The 15061-nt window shown below is 44.6% G+C and overlaps 1 protein-coding gene across 1 annotated transcript in view; it reads left to right on the plus strand.

Annotated features, from left to right (window-relative positions):
• The window catches only part of LOC123487120 (protein diaphanous homolog 3-like), a 69844-nt gene that overhangs the window by 25369 nt on the left and 29414 nt on the right, over nt 1–15061 (plus strand). The window contains exons 2-3 of the mRNA XM_045218257.1: nt 5000–5032; nt 13418–13597. Of these exons, the coding sequence (XP_045074192.1) occupies nt 5000–5032; nt 13418–13597 (213 nt within the window). The remainder of the gene's footprint in view (nt 1–4999; nt 5033–13417; nt 13598–15061) is intronic.

Genomic DNA, 15061 nt, shown 5'->3' on the forward strand with positions numbered 1-15061 from the left:
TGGTGGGCCTTGGAGAGACTGGTTGGTGGAGTGTAGAGTCAGCGTCCCAAATGGCTCCCTGATTCATTTCCTAACGTAGTGCACTACTTTTTGACAGGAGCCCACAGCAATTTAAGACTCAGCTAGAGTCTGGAGTCTCTGGGTAAAGGCTGCCAGCCATGGAAGAGGCACTGGGAGCATCACTGTGGGGAAGTTAATTATTTTCTGCCGTTGACATGGACACCACTCTGTAGTGTTGCATGGTATCCCAAACTCGATACTATCATTTGTCTTGCATTCGGTACTAGAATTTGTTACTTTCGGTACTTCTGTCAAATGTGTCTCACGGATCAAGCCCGTCTATCAGGCCAGCTCCTTATTATGGCGTTTTATTGGCTGAAATGTGTGCCTTTGCCCGACCTATTAAAAGGGACAGGCGGCTATTTGAGACTTGCCGTTAAATTAGAGAGAGAGAGAGAGACAGAGAGAGAGCGAGAGAGAGCGAGAGAGAGAGAGAGAGAGCGAGAGAGAGAGCGAGAGAGAGCGAGAGAGAGAGCGAGAGAGAGCGAGAGAGCGAGAGAGAGAGAGAGCGAGAGAGAGCGAGAGAGAGAGAGAGCGAGAGAGAGAGAGAGAGAGAGAGAGAGAGAGAGAGAGAGAGAGAGAGAGAGAGAGAGAGAGAGAGTACCCTTTTGGAATTGTGACACCATAACTTTGTGTTTCATTAGTTCATTCTAGATTCACCAGAGTTCTTTGCATGTCTGCGGAGTAATGAGGGGGCCTGTGGGTGTGTCTGTGTCTCTCTCTGCTTCATCTCCCTGGTGCTGGAGATATCAGAAATACCCATCATATCATTAGGTGTTGAACTAAGAACTTACAGTTATGCTGATGCTATGTGAGTTCTGAGACTTCTAGAACTCCCAGAGCTCTTTGATACTGTACGATAGCGTTGCTATGACAGCCACGTCAGCCCTTTTTTTGAAGTATTTCATACGTGATGATGAAATGAATATCTGGGGCTAAGCCAAGTTCACAACTGTTCAAAATTAAACCATAGTGATGTCCATTTCAGGTTAATTAGATATACAACACTATAGTTTGTAACGGACCAGCATTCAATCAGTACGTTTCTCCCTATACGTTGGAATAGCCGGTGAATGAATGGCCTCTCCTGGTCCTCTAGTCGCTAACAGTAGCCACTTGTCTAACTCTTACCCTCATTTTTCGCTTGTCAAACTAATCAAGCTGTGAAAACGCTTTTCTTTTTTTCCCCCCTAAATGAAGGTCATTTCCAGTTTTGGGAGTGATTCCCTGATCGATCCAGCTACTACATGTTTTATAGTGAACCATGTCAATACGCTTTGACTTCCCCTGATGAAGTAGGACTGATGGGGGGAGTTGCATGGTCGAGCCAAACTCCAATAACCACCACAGTGTGTGTCTCTCAGTGCGTGCATGTTTAGGAGATGGTGTTTTTGTTTCGGTCGCTGGCAGGAGAGTTGAGAGTGTGTGTGTACTGTTAATAGCACAAGTAAGAAAGGGAGGGAGGCTGAGAAAAGGTACAGTTGTAGTTTGTTGTCTACCTTGTCACAACACAACTGATTGGCTCAATGCGTTTGAGCCAATCAGTTGTGTTGTGACAAGGTAGGGGGGGGGGTATACGGAAGATCGCCCTATTTGGTAAAAGACCAAGTCGATATTATGGCAAGAACAGCTCAAATAAGCAAAGAGAAAAGACAGTCCATCATTACTTTAAGACATGAAGGTCCGTCAATACGGAAAATGTCAAGAACTTTCTTCAAGTGCAGTCGCAAAAACCATCAAGCGCTATGATGAAACTGACTCTCATGAGGACCACAGGAATGGATGACCCAGAGTTACCTCTGCTGCAGAGGATAAGGGACATGATGTCAGACTAATTTGCATTAGACTGTCATAGACCCACATTTAAAAGTCTGTGATGGTGAATTGAGAAGACAATCAGAAACTGATATAGAATGTTTTACAATTGACTACCATAGCCCCAAATAACAACAAGTAGACATTGGCTATTAATTAAGTAATTCTTTTCACATGGTTGGGGTCGTGAGAATCATATCAAAATGGGGTTGTTGGCCAAAGCACTTCGGAAACCCCTGGCCCACACCAAATAACTGCATTCTTTTCATGGTCAGTGGACATCCATTGATCAAGTGATTTCAGCTATGTGAGGGTAGCCTCACGATCTCTCAATATTGGCCACCATTAATTGGATATTTGAGTAATGTAAAATAAAAGGTGAGCTATACCTGACAACTATGAGTGGTTTTAGGTTTTGATATTTACGGATGGATGGTCAGTCTTTACGTCCATAGCTCTGTCTAGGAATTTGAGTGGTTACGTTTCTCCAGCCCTCAGCTTTGTTATTGTTTCAACTGCCGATCGCCGCACTTCAGCCTCTCTATGATCTGATTCGCCTCTCTATGATCTGATTCGCCTCTATGATCTGATTCGCCTCTTGTGTGGAAAAGGAGAGTAGCCCTAATGAATTTGAAATAGTTCCAAACCAGTTTAAAAAGCTGCACAATTCGACGTTCCGTTTCGCCATTAGTTTAACTTTCTAATTATGGACCAACTTTGGGACCAAGAGAAGCTTTGGTGACACCGAGGAGAAGTTGGCTACAAAGCTGTCAGAACTTGAAGCGTAATAGGCCTACACGTTTTTGTGGGATGGTTATTTGCGTCTAGCGATTTTGATTTCGTCTCGAGTCGATCGTTGACAGAAATGACATTTGAATGCATAATTTTTGTCATAACTTGCCTTCTTCTTTTTAGTGTTTCAGATGTAGTCCCCCTGCCTGGGCGTAGCTACTGGAAGCCTCCCAAACAGCACCCTATTCTGGTCAAAAGTAGTGCACTATGTCGGAGGGAATAGGGTACCATTAAGGACACGCCCACTGCGTTGTGTTGCAGTGTGTCTTTGCAAATTGTCAGGTTGTGGGCGTTGTATTGTGGAGTTAGACAGTACTCCTTCCTTTAGGTTCAATAGTTATGCGTCCAATTATCCTGTCATATGTGTATATATGCACATATTTCTTCCTCAACTCGCTGGGCTAATCGTTGAATTGATCTGAGGGAGAGAAATATTTCATTTGGGTACTCTGCTGCCTCTCCGCCTGGCTGAGAGTAGTTTGTTCCCAAATGGAAGTTTGTAAAAATGTTAATCCCAGAAACTCATTAGTGGTCTGCTTTGACAGGTTGACATGTTTTACGCTCTGCCTTGTGGGTTTTATGGTAATTATAGGCCTGATGTATTGATTGATGCTTCTGGTTTTTCCTGCGTAGCTCCTCTTCTCCGCTCCTCTGCTTGGCTCCAGCGATAGGAGACCAAAGTAACCTTTTTCCTTGTCAATATTTTCATGCACAGATGGAAATTGTTGATTGGTTCCAGTCTTTTTTTCCCCGCGTCTGGGGTCGTCTTAAAAAAACGCCAGCTCCTCCGTCTCGAGAATTGTTCAGTTAATGAGTTGATGGTCTCGGATAGGATATGCACATCTCTGCATGTGTGGGCCTTTCTGAGTCTCATGCCAGACGCCACTCAAACTGAGATGAAGTGAAACTGAAGAGAAGCAGGGGTTAAATCAAACAGGATTCAACAGTGGAATAGAGTTTTGTATACCAGTTAGTTTGCTCATGTTCTTTCTGTACGAGAACCCATTTCCCTTGCCTCAATTAGTGCATTGTATTTTGAAGTAAAAGCCAGGGGTGAACATTGGAACAATAGGATTAGTCTTTAGATTGCCTGATTTGTATGCAGCAACACCAGAGCCTTACTTTACATAGGCTATGGCTCTGTAGCACACTAGCATAGTCTGAGCCCTGAGCACAGTCCTGACTATTGGAGTTAAGGAGTTTTGAATTCCGGCTGTGTTCTCTTTCCCCACCAGGAGAAACATTAGCGTAGCTTTTACACTCTGCAGGGCCCAGTGAGAAATCAGGGTTTAACCTAGCGGAGAATGTCCTCTGTACACACAGGCTCACAGCAGCCAGGTAATAGGGCTCCACATTTACATGACACATTCATCCTGCTGGCCGGGCCAAACTGGGCTTTAGATTAATGCTCTGGAGCGTGGTGGATGTTTCTGTCGTTTTTTTTCATTCTATTTTTCTCAACAGTTTTTGTCAACTTTTTTGTAAAGCTTTTTGTAAAGAACTTGGTCCTCCTTAACTACAAGTGTTCCACAGGGCTCGGTTCTAGGCCCTCTCCTGTTCTCTCTACTGGTGTTCCACAGGGCTCTGTTCTAGGCTCTCTCCTGTTCTCTCTACTGGTATTCCACAGGGCTCGGTTCTAGGCCCTCTCCTGTTCTCTCTACTGGTGTTCCACAGGGCTCAGTTCTAGGCTCTCTCTTCTCTCTGTACACTGTCACTTGGTTCTGTCATATGATATCCTCACATCATATTAACTCAGCACCATGCTGTTAATGATCTGAGGAGTAACATCATATTAACTCAATATGATGCTGTTAATGATCTGAGGAGTAACATCATATTAACTCAATATGATGCTGTTAATGATCTGAGGAGTAACAGCATATTAACTCAATATGATGCTGTTAATGATCTGAGGAGTAACATCATATTAACTCAATATGATGCTGTTAATGATCTGAGGAGTAACATCATATTAACTCAATATGATGCTGTTAATGATCTGAGGAGTAACATCATATTAACTCAATATGATGCTGTTAATGATCTGAGGAGTAACATCATATTAACTCAATATGATGCTGTTAATGATCTGAGGAGTAACAGCATATTAACTCGGCACCATGCTGTCTTTGTAACTGTAGTCCTCACCTTGATTTGGTGAAATTAAATAGCTACATTTGACTTTTTGATTGATTATCTTGACTTGATTTTTCTTTCATCTTGATATGATTGCTCTGAAAACTGAAATGCTATGCACTTATTTTTTTTCTTCAGTGTATATAACTGTTGCGTGTCCTGATATTTTTGTGGTTTTTCTTTCCCCCACCTCTAGCATTTACACGTTAAAAACATTAAGGATGATGTGGTAAGACTTCTACATTTATTTTTCTCTTTTAGAAATCAGTCTGTTGTCCTGTTTGCCTCTCACTCTTCCCTTCTCTCACGTCACCTGGTCCGTACTGTTGAACACGTTCTTCCTTTCTCTTTCTTTACTGATGGTTTGTTCAGTTTCCAGTCTACAGTAGTGATGCTCCCATTACCAGACTAACATCGGAGGCTCATGGGAATGACTGTACGAACCCACGTTTCTCTCGCTCGTTTCTCTCTCGTTTCTCTCTCTCTGTCTCTCTGTCTCTCTCTCTGTCTCTCTCTCTGTCTCTCTGTCTCTCTCTCTGTCTCTCTCTGTGTCTCTCTCTGTCTCTCTCTGTGTCTCTCTCTCTCTGTCTCTCTCTGTGTCTCTCTCTCTCTGTCTCTCTCTCTCTGTCTCTCTCTGTGTCTCTGTCTCTCTGTCTCTCTGTCTCTGTGTCTCTGTCTCTCTGTCTCTGTCTCTCTCTGTCTCTGTCTCTCTCTGTCTCTCTCTGTGTCTCTCTCTGTCTCTCTCTGTGTCTCTCTCTCTCTGTCTCTCTCTGTGTCTCTCTCTCTCTGTCTCTCTGTCTCTGTCTCTCTCTGTCTCTCTCTCTGTCTCTCTCTCTGTCTCTCTCTCTGTCTCTCTCTGTGTCTCTCTCTGTCTCTCTCTGTGTCTCTCTCTCTCTGTCTCTCTCTGTGTCTCTCTCTCTCTGTCTCTCTGTCTCTGTCTCTCTCTGTCTCTGTCTCTCTCTGTCTCTGTCTGTCTGTCTCTCTCTCTTCTTCCCTGCCTGTCTGTCTGCATGTCTCCTGCCTGTGTGAATGAGCCTGACTGCTATGTCACTTCCGTTAACAAGCGTCTAACGGAGTGCATATGGTGTCAGTCCGGGTTTGTGATATGCAGATCAGTTTGAGTGCGAAGCATGACATCGGAGTGGACCCTTCCCTGCCATGTCCTATTCTGCTGGAGGGAAGCATGACTTATAGAATTAGGTGGTCGGCGGTCGCAGTGCTGAGCGGTGGTTTATGAGTTCACCCTATTCCCTGTGTAGCGCCCTACTGTTGTCCAAGGCTCATATTGGGCTCTGGTCAGAAGTAGTGCGTTACAGTATCTAGGTAATAGGGTGCCATTTGGGAAGCTAAAGGATTGTACATGAGCAGCTGTTCTTGACAGTGAAGACATTCCAAACGATACAGATGTCATCTCCCCGTGTAGCCTAATAGAATTTGTTGAGGACAGATTCAGCAATTTGTCTGAATTTTTTCGGCTTCTAGTCTCGGTCAGACTCTTTCCCCGTTAGGTCTGGACTGTTCCATGTGACTGCTGTTTGATAGCACCGTGACCGTAAATAAATGTATTGTTGATCCATAGGACCCAACAACGTCTTTCTGTACAACACAATGCAGCAGGTGATGCTGCGCCAGCCCTATCTAATCCACTGACTACGGCTACTCCAGCGTTGCCGGCCTTGAAACGCGAATGGGATTTCATTCAGCAACAGTTTTCCTCTTTCGCTGCCTCCCTCCTCATCTTCCCTCAATGTTTTTTATTTTCCTCCCTTCTGCTTTTCTTATTGGACCCGCTTTCATAATAACTTTCCATCTCAATTTGTAAGCCCCTTCCCTTCCTCAATAACACAATGTTTCTACCAAGCGAAACCCTTTATCTCTCCTCCCCTCTTCCCCCTCTCCTAAAACCCTCTTGCTCTAAAAAAAAAATATTTTCAAATCCGTGTAAACTTCTATCCTCTTTGCAATCCTTTCCATCTTTTTATCCTATCTTGTGTATCGATTGGCGTGACGGCGATCTGTGTCTGTTTGTGCCGAGGGGAGAAACAGAATCGTCTAATCAGAGGCAGTGATCACGGCATGATGCCTGCGGAGCAAACAACTAAACCCCCATCTCAAACACCACCGCTTGGCTCCAAACAAACACAACACACACTGACGATAAACAGGAGGATGAATAGAAAGGGAACAGAGACGGGTAATAATGGAGTCCTTTTTGGACAGCCGATAGAAATGCTGACAATGTACAGAGAGAAACGCTCTTTAAATTCCACAAGTGTTTCAATCCATCCAGTCTTGCTACAGTGTTGGTGTGTGGCTGTGTTGGGGATATTTTGGCAGTCACTAAGTGTTTATGGTGTATTATCATACTGTCTGGGTGCTTAGTGGGTCACTAAGTGTTTATGGTGTATTATCATACTGTCAGGGTGCTTAGTGGGTCACTAAGTGTTATGGTGTATTATTATCATACTGTCAGGGTGCTTAGTGGGTCACTAAGTGTTATGGTGTATTATTATCATACTGTCAGGGTGCTTAGTGGGTCACTAAGTGTTATGGTGTATTATTATCATACTGTCAGGGTGCTTAGTGGGTCACTAAGTGTTATGGTGTATTATCATACTGTCAGGGTGCTTAGTGGGTCACTAAGTGTTATGGTGTATTATCATCATACTGTCAGGGTGCTTAGTGGGTCACTAAGTGTTATGGGGTATTATCATCATACTGTCAGGGTGCTTAGTGGGTCACTAAGTGTTATGGTGTATTATCATACTGTCAGGGTGCTTAGTGGGTCACTAAGTGTTATGGTGTATTATTATCATACTGTCTGGGTGTTAGTGGGTCACTAAGTGTTATGGTGTATTATCATCATACTGTCAGGGTGCTTAGTGGGTCACTAAGTGTTATGGTGTATTATCATACTGTCTGGGTGCTTAGTGGGTCACTAAGTGTTATGGTGTATTATTATCATACTGTCAGGGTGCTTAGTGGGTCACTAAGTGTTATGGTGTATTATTATCATACTGTCAGGGTGCTTAGTGGGTCACTAAGTGTTATGGTGTATTATTATCATACTGTCTGGGTGCTTAGTGGGTCACTAAGTGTTATGGTGTATTATCATACTGTCAGGGTGCTTAGTGGGTCACTAAGTGTTATGGTGTATTATCATCATACTGTCAGGGTGCTTAGTGGGTCACTAAGTGTTATGGTGTATTATCATCATACTGTCAGGGTGCTTAGTGGGTCACTAAGTGTTATGGTGTATTATCATACTGTCAGGGTGCTTAGTGGGTCACTAAGTGTTATGGTGTATTATTATCATACTGTCTGGGTGCTTAGTGGGTCACTAAGTGTTATGGTGTATTATCATCATACTGTCAGGGTGCTTAGTGGGTCACTAAGTGTTATGGTGTATTATCATACTGTCTGGGTGCTTAGTGGGTCACTAAGTGTTATGGTGTATTATTATCATACTGTCAGGGTGCTTAGTGGGTCACTAAGTGTTATGGTGTATTATTATCATACTGTCAGGGTGCTTAGTGGGTCACTAAGTGTTATGGTGTATTATTATCATACTGTCTGGGTGCTTAGTGGGTCACTAAGTGTTATGGTGTATTATCATACTGTCAGGGTGCTTAGTGGGTCACTAAGTGTTATGGTGTATTATTATCATACTGTCTGGGTGCTTAGTGGGTCACTAAGTGTTATGGTGTATTATCATACTGTCAGGGTGCTTAGTGAGTCACTAAGTGTTATGGTGTATTATCATACTGTCTGGGTGCTTAGTGGGTCACTAAGTGTTATGGTGTATTATCATACTGTCAGGGTGCTTAGTGGGTCACTAAGTGTTATGGTGTATTATCATACTGTCAGTATAGGATACACTGGTTTGGGGGATATGGCTGCTGTCTCTGTCTTGTAGTGTATTTGAGTGTAGCACGCACACACACACACACACACACACACAGACACAGACACAGACACACACACACACACAGACACAGACACACAGGGTACAGCGTTGAGAGCAGTGTAGCGGAGCCAGATGAGTTGTGTGAATGATAGTGATGGTCTATAGGGTTATTGGACTTGGTACTGCTGGTCTATAGGGTTATTGGACTTGGTACTGCTGGTCTATAGGGTTATTGGACTTGGTACTGCTGGTCTATAGGGTTATTGGACTTGGTACTGCTGGTCTATAGGGTTATTGGACTTGGTACTGATGGTCTATAGGGTTATTGGACTTGGTACTGCTGGTCTATAGGGTTATTGGACTTGGTGCTGCTGGTCTATAGGGTTATTGGACTTGGTACTGATGGTCTATAGGGCTATTGGACTTGGTACTGCTGCTGGTCTATAGGGTTATTGGACTTGGTACTGATGGTCTATAGGGTTATTGGACTTGGTACTGCCCGGGCAGCCAGCATCAGGCCCGGGCAGCCAGCATCAGGCCCGGGCAGCCAGCATCAGGCCCTGCGTGCTTCTTTTCTTCTAATAATAATGATACAACAAGACTGAAAAACTAACTAAATAACAGGCTGAAAACGAACCACTTTCACCCTCATCTCCTTCTAAAAACATCTCAGTCAGGGTGGGAAATTAACACCAGCCAAATGCTGGTAGATTTTTGGCATTGGCTGGTAGAATGGCACATTGACGAGTGGTCATAAAGTTCAGCCCAAAGCCCACAACGGTGTGTTTTTAACATGACAAAACGTGCATGCGTTTTTCTGTGGTTTGACTTCATTAGAAATTGTGGCCGTTAAAGTGTCTGGTAACGTTTGGGCGTTCAACAGCCACTGTTCATTTCCCACCCTGATCTCAATCTCCGGTCCTCTCTGGCAGCATCAACATGAGTGTTTAAAAACAAACATCTGTTGACTAATATAATCCTGTTAGATAAACCATGATGATTTAAATCTCAGACGTTTGGCTGTTGGCCCTCGTCCACAGCAGTAGTCAGAATGAATCTAGTTTGCCTGTACAGTCAGTCTCTGGCTCCTGGCCCTCCTCCACAGCAGTAGTCAGAATGAATCTAGTTTGCCTGTACAGTCAGTCTCTGGCTGTTGGTCCTCCTCCACAGCAGTAGTCAGAATGAATCTAGTTTGCCTGTACAGTCAGTCTCTGGCTCCTGGCCCTCGTCCACAGCAGTAGTCAGAATGAATCTAGTTTGCCTGTACAGTCAGTCTCTGGCTCCTGGCCCTCCTCCACAGCAGTAGTCAGAATGAATCTAGTTTGCCTGTACAGTCAGTCTCTGGCTCCTGGTCCTCCTCCACAGCAGTAGTCAGAATGAATCTAGTTTGCCTGTACAGTCAGTCTCTGGCTCCTGGCCCTCGTCCACAGCAGTAGTCAGAATGAATCTAGTTTGCCTGTACAGTCAGTCTCTGGCTGTTGGTCCTCCTCCACAGCAGTAGTCAGAATGAATCTAGTTTGCCTGTACAGTCAGTCTCTGGCTCCTGGCCCTCCTCCACAGCAGTAGTCAGAATGAATCTAGTTTGCCTGTACAGTCAGTCTCTGGCTGTTGGCCCTCCTCCACAGCAGTAGTCAGAATGAATCTAGTTTGCCTGTACAGTCAGTCTCTGGCTCCTGGTCCTCCTCCACAGCAGTAGTCAGAATGAATCTAGTTTGCCTGTACAGTCAGTCTCTGGCTCCTGGTCCTCCTCCACAGCAGTAGTCAGAATGAATCTAGTTTGCCTGTACAGTCAGTCTCTGGCTCCTGGTCCTCCTCCACAGCAGTAGTCAGAATGAATCTAGTTTGCGTGTACAGTCAGTCTCTGGCTCCTGGCCCTCCTCCACAGCAGTAGTCAGAATGAATCTAGTTTGCCTGTACAGTCAGTCTCTGGCTCCTGGTCCTCCTCCACAGTAGTAGTCAGAATGAATCTAGTTTGCCTGTACAGTCAGTCTCTGGCTCCTGGTCCTCCTCCACAGCAGTAGTCAGAATGAATCTAGTTTGCCTGTACAGTCAGTCTCTGGCTCCTGGCCCTCGTCCACAGCAGTAGTCAGAATGAATCTAGTTTGCCTGTACAGTCAGTCTCTGGCTCCTGGTCCTCCTCCACAGCAGTAGTCAGAATGAATCTAGTTTGCCTGTACAGTCAGTCTCTGGCTCCTGGCTCTCGTCCACAGCAGTAGTCAGAATGAATCTAGTTTGCCTGTACAGTCAGTCTCTGGCTCCTGGCCCTCCTCCACAGCAGTAGTCAGAATGAATCTAGTTTGCCTGTACAGTCAGTCTCTGGCTCCTGGCCCTCCTCCACAGCAGTAGTCAGAATGAATCTAGTTTGCCTGTACAGTCAGTCTCTGGCTCCTGGTCCTCCTCCACAGCAGTAGTCAGAATGAATCTAGTTTGCCTGTACAGTCAGTCTCTGACTCCTGGTCCTCCTCCACAGCAGTAGTCAGAATGAATCTAGTTTGCCTGTACAGTCAGTCTCTGGCTGTTGTTCCTCGTCCACAGCAGTAGTCAGAATGAATCTAGTTTGCCTGTACAGTCAGTCTCTGGCTCCTGGTCCTCCTCCACAGCAGTAGTCAGAATGAATCTAGTTTGCCTGTACAGTCACTCTCTGGCTCCTGGCCCTCCTCCACAGCAGTAGTCAGAATGAATCTAGTTTGCCTGTACAGTCAGTCTCTGGCTCCTGGTCCTCCTCCACAGCAGTAGTCAGAATGAATCTAGTTTGCCTGTACAGTCAGTCTCTGGCTCCTGGTCCTCCTCCACAGCAGTAGTCAGAATGAATCTAGTTTGCCTGTACAGTCAGTCTCTGGCTCCTGGCCCTCCTCCACAGCAGTAGTCAGAATGAATCTAGTTTGCCTGTACAGTCAGTCTCTGGCTCCTGGCCCTCCTCCACAGCAGTAGTCAGAATGAATCTAGTTTGCCTGTACAGTCAGTCTCTGGCTGTTGGTCCTCCTCCACAGCAGTAGTCAGAATGAATCTAGTTTGCCTGTACAGTCAGTCTCTGGCTGTTGGTCCTCCTCCACAGCAGTAGTCAGAATGAATCTAGTTTGCCTGTACAGTCAGTCTCTGGCTGTTGGTCCTCCTCCACAGCAGTAGTCAGAATGAATCTAGTTTGCCTGTACAGTCAGTCTCTGGCTCCTGGTCCTCCTCCACAGCAGTAGTCAGAATGAATCTAGTTTGCCTGTACAGTCAGTCTCTGGCTGTTGTTCCTCGTCCACAGCAGTAGTCAGAATGAATCTAGTTTGCCTGTACAGTCAGTCTCTGGCTCCTGGCCCTCCTCCACAGCAGTAGTCAGAATGAATCTAGTTTGCCTGTACAGTCAGTCTCTGGCTGTTGGCCCTGCTCCACAGCAGTAGTCAGAATGAATCTAGTTTGCCTGTACAGTCAGTCTCTGGCTCCTGGTCCTCCTCCACAGCAGTAGTCAGAATGAATCTAGTTTGCCTGTACAGTCAGTCTCTGGCTCCTGGCCCTCGTCCACAGCAGTAGTCAGAATGAATCTAGTTTGCCTGTACAGTCAGTCTCTGGCTCCTGGTCCTCCTCCACAGCAGTAGTCAGAATGAATCTAGTTTGCCTGTACAGTCAGTCTCTGGCTCCTGGCCCTCCTCCACAGCAGTAGTCAGAATGAATCTAGTTTGCCTGTACAGTCAGTCTCTGGCTCCTGGCCCTCGTCCACAGCAGTAGTCAGAATGAATCTAGTTTGCCTGTACAGTCAGTCTCTGGCTCCTGGTCCTCCTCCACAGCAGTAGTCAGAATGAATCTAGTTTGCCTGTACAGTCAGTCTCTGGCTGTTGGCCCTCCTCCACAGCAGTAGTCAGAATGAATCTAGTTTGCCTGTACAGTCAGTCTCTGGCTCCTGGCCCTCCTCCACAGCAGTAGTCAGAATGAATCTAGTTTGCCTGTACAGTCAGTCTCTGGCTGTTGGCCCTCCTCCACAGCAGTAGTCAGAATGAATCTAGTTTGCCTGTACAGTCAGTCTCTGGCTCCTGGCCTTCCTCCACAGCAGTAGTCAGAATGAATCTAGTTTGCCTGTACAGTCAGTCTCTGGCTGTTGGCCCTCGTCCACAGCAGTAGTCAGAATGAATCTAGTTTGCCTGTACAGTCAGTCTCTGGCTCCTGGTCCTCCTCCACAGCAGTAGTCAGAATGAATCTAGTTTGCCTGTACAGTCAGTCTCTGGTTCTTGTCCCGGTGCCCCAGTTTGACAACATAAGATATATTATGTAGGCAACATACTGTTTGTGAATGGAAATATTACTGCCTTGTACTTTATACATACATTAAAAACCAAGGACCACACAGTAAGGTGGACTTCAGGACCAATATAGAAATAAGTCTATGACATAATTGTGCTATCCTTGGTTTAATGCTGCTGTACTGCCACTTGGATGTTTTTGCCTTATTTTTATCTAATAAATCCATTTCGGGCTCTTTCCTTATTTTTCTTTAGGTGATGCTTCCCTTGCCTTTTTCATGTTGATCTATGTCAATGTATCACAGCTTCGCTAACACCCAAACGTTAACAGTCAGGCTAGTATTAACCTTGAACCTTGACGTGTCTAACAAACAGCTTCTTTGAACAACTTTGTCTGTCAGTAGGTCTTTAATTTGGCCCATAACCTTGTTTATGAGAACATTCGTCTTATTCCTTTCCCCTCCTTGTGCCCGTCTGTGTTCCTCAGCTGGACAGGTTTGCCAGTATCCGTATCCCGGGCAGTAAGAAGGACCGTCCTCTCCTCCCCCACGTCAAACACTCCTCTTCCTCTGAATGGTCCTCCTCTTCCTCCTCCGCTGAGTTTGAGGACCTGTCCTCCAAGATCACCTCAGAGAAGGAGATACTGGGCCTCTTCGAGAAGATGATGGTAGGTGATGGATGGATAGGGTGTGTGTGTGTGTGTGTGTGTGAGCTTGAGAAGATGATGATGATGATGATGATGATGATGATGGTGGTATGTTATGTTATCATGCTCCAGGGCATTTTCTCAGAGTCAGACATACTGACAGTTTCACATTCAAAATATATAACGGTACATGCTCTTTTTACTATAGGGGAAAATACACAGTGTGGTCCATTTTGCTCTTAGGTTATAACTAGAGGTCACAGTTATCGCTATGGTTATAATTAGAGGTCACAGTTATCGCTATGGTTATAACTAGAGGTCACAGTTATCGCTATGGTTATAATTAGAGGTCACAGTTATCGCTGTGGTTTGAATTGGGCAACATTCAGAATTGTGATATTCCAGCATACCAGCATGTATTACATCAGCTTGATATTAAATTGCTTGAATGCTTCAACTACGTCTTTGAAGCTTCCTGGTCCTGCAGACAGTTATATTTTCTGTAATAAGTATGTCTTCACTATGTCTTTGAAGCTTCCTGGTCCTCCAGACAGTTATGTTTTCTGTAATAAGTATGTCTTCACTTTGTCTTTGAAGCTTCCTGGTCCTCCAGACAGTTATGTTTTCTGTAATAAGTATGTCTTCACTATGTCTTTGAAGCTTCCTGGTCCTCCAGACAGTTATGTTTTCTGTAATAAGTATGTCTTCACTTTGTCTTTGAAGCTTCCTGGTCCTCCAGACAGTTATATTTTCTGTAATAAGTATGTCTTCACTATGTCTTTGAAGCTTCCTGGTCCTCCAGACAGTTATATTTTCTGTAATAAGTATGTCTTCACTATGTCTTTGAAGCTTCCTGGTCCTCCAGACAGTTATATTTTCTGTAATAAGTATGTCTTCACTATGTCTTTGAAGCTTCCTGGTCCTCCAGACAGTTATATTTTTTGTAATAAGTATATCTTCACTATGTCTTTGAAGCTTCCTGGTCCTCCAGACAGTTATGTTTTCTGTAATAAGTATGTCTTCACTATGTCTTTGAAGCTTCCTGGTCCTCCAGACAGTTATGTTTTCTGTAATAAGTATGTCTTCTCTATGTCTTTGAAGCTTCCTGGTCCTCCAGACAGTTATATTTTCTGTAATAAGTATGTCTTCACTATGTCTTTGAAGCTTCCTGGTCCTCCAGACAGTTATGTTTTCTGTAATAAGTATGTCTTCACTATGTCTTTGAAGCTTCCTGGTCCTCCAGACAGTTATGTTTTCTGTAATAAGTATGTCTTCACTATGTCTTTGAAGCTTCCTGGTCCTCCAGACAGTTATGTTTTCTGTAATAAGTATGTCTTGCACATTTCTTTTATACATTTCCCCTCTTCAAAAGAAGAGAACTTCCATTCGAAAAAAACATCCAATCATAGAGTGACGACATCTCTTGGTCTCGTCCTCCATTTTGTTGCTGTGCTCAAAAGAACCTCCCATGATAAAGTTTCAAAA

The sequence above is a fragment of the Coregonus clupeaformis genome, unplaced genomic scaffold (assembly GCF_020615455.1).
Source record: "Coregonus clupeaformis isolate EN_2021a unplaced genomic scaffold, ASM2061545v1 scaf1470, whole genome shotgun sequence".
Taxonomy (NCBI): domain Eukaryota; kingdom Metazoa; phylum Chordata; class Actinopteri; order Salmoniformes; family Salmonidae; genus Coregonus; species Coregonus clupeaformis.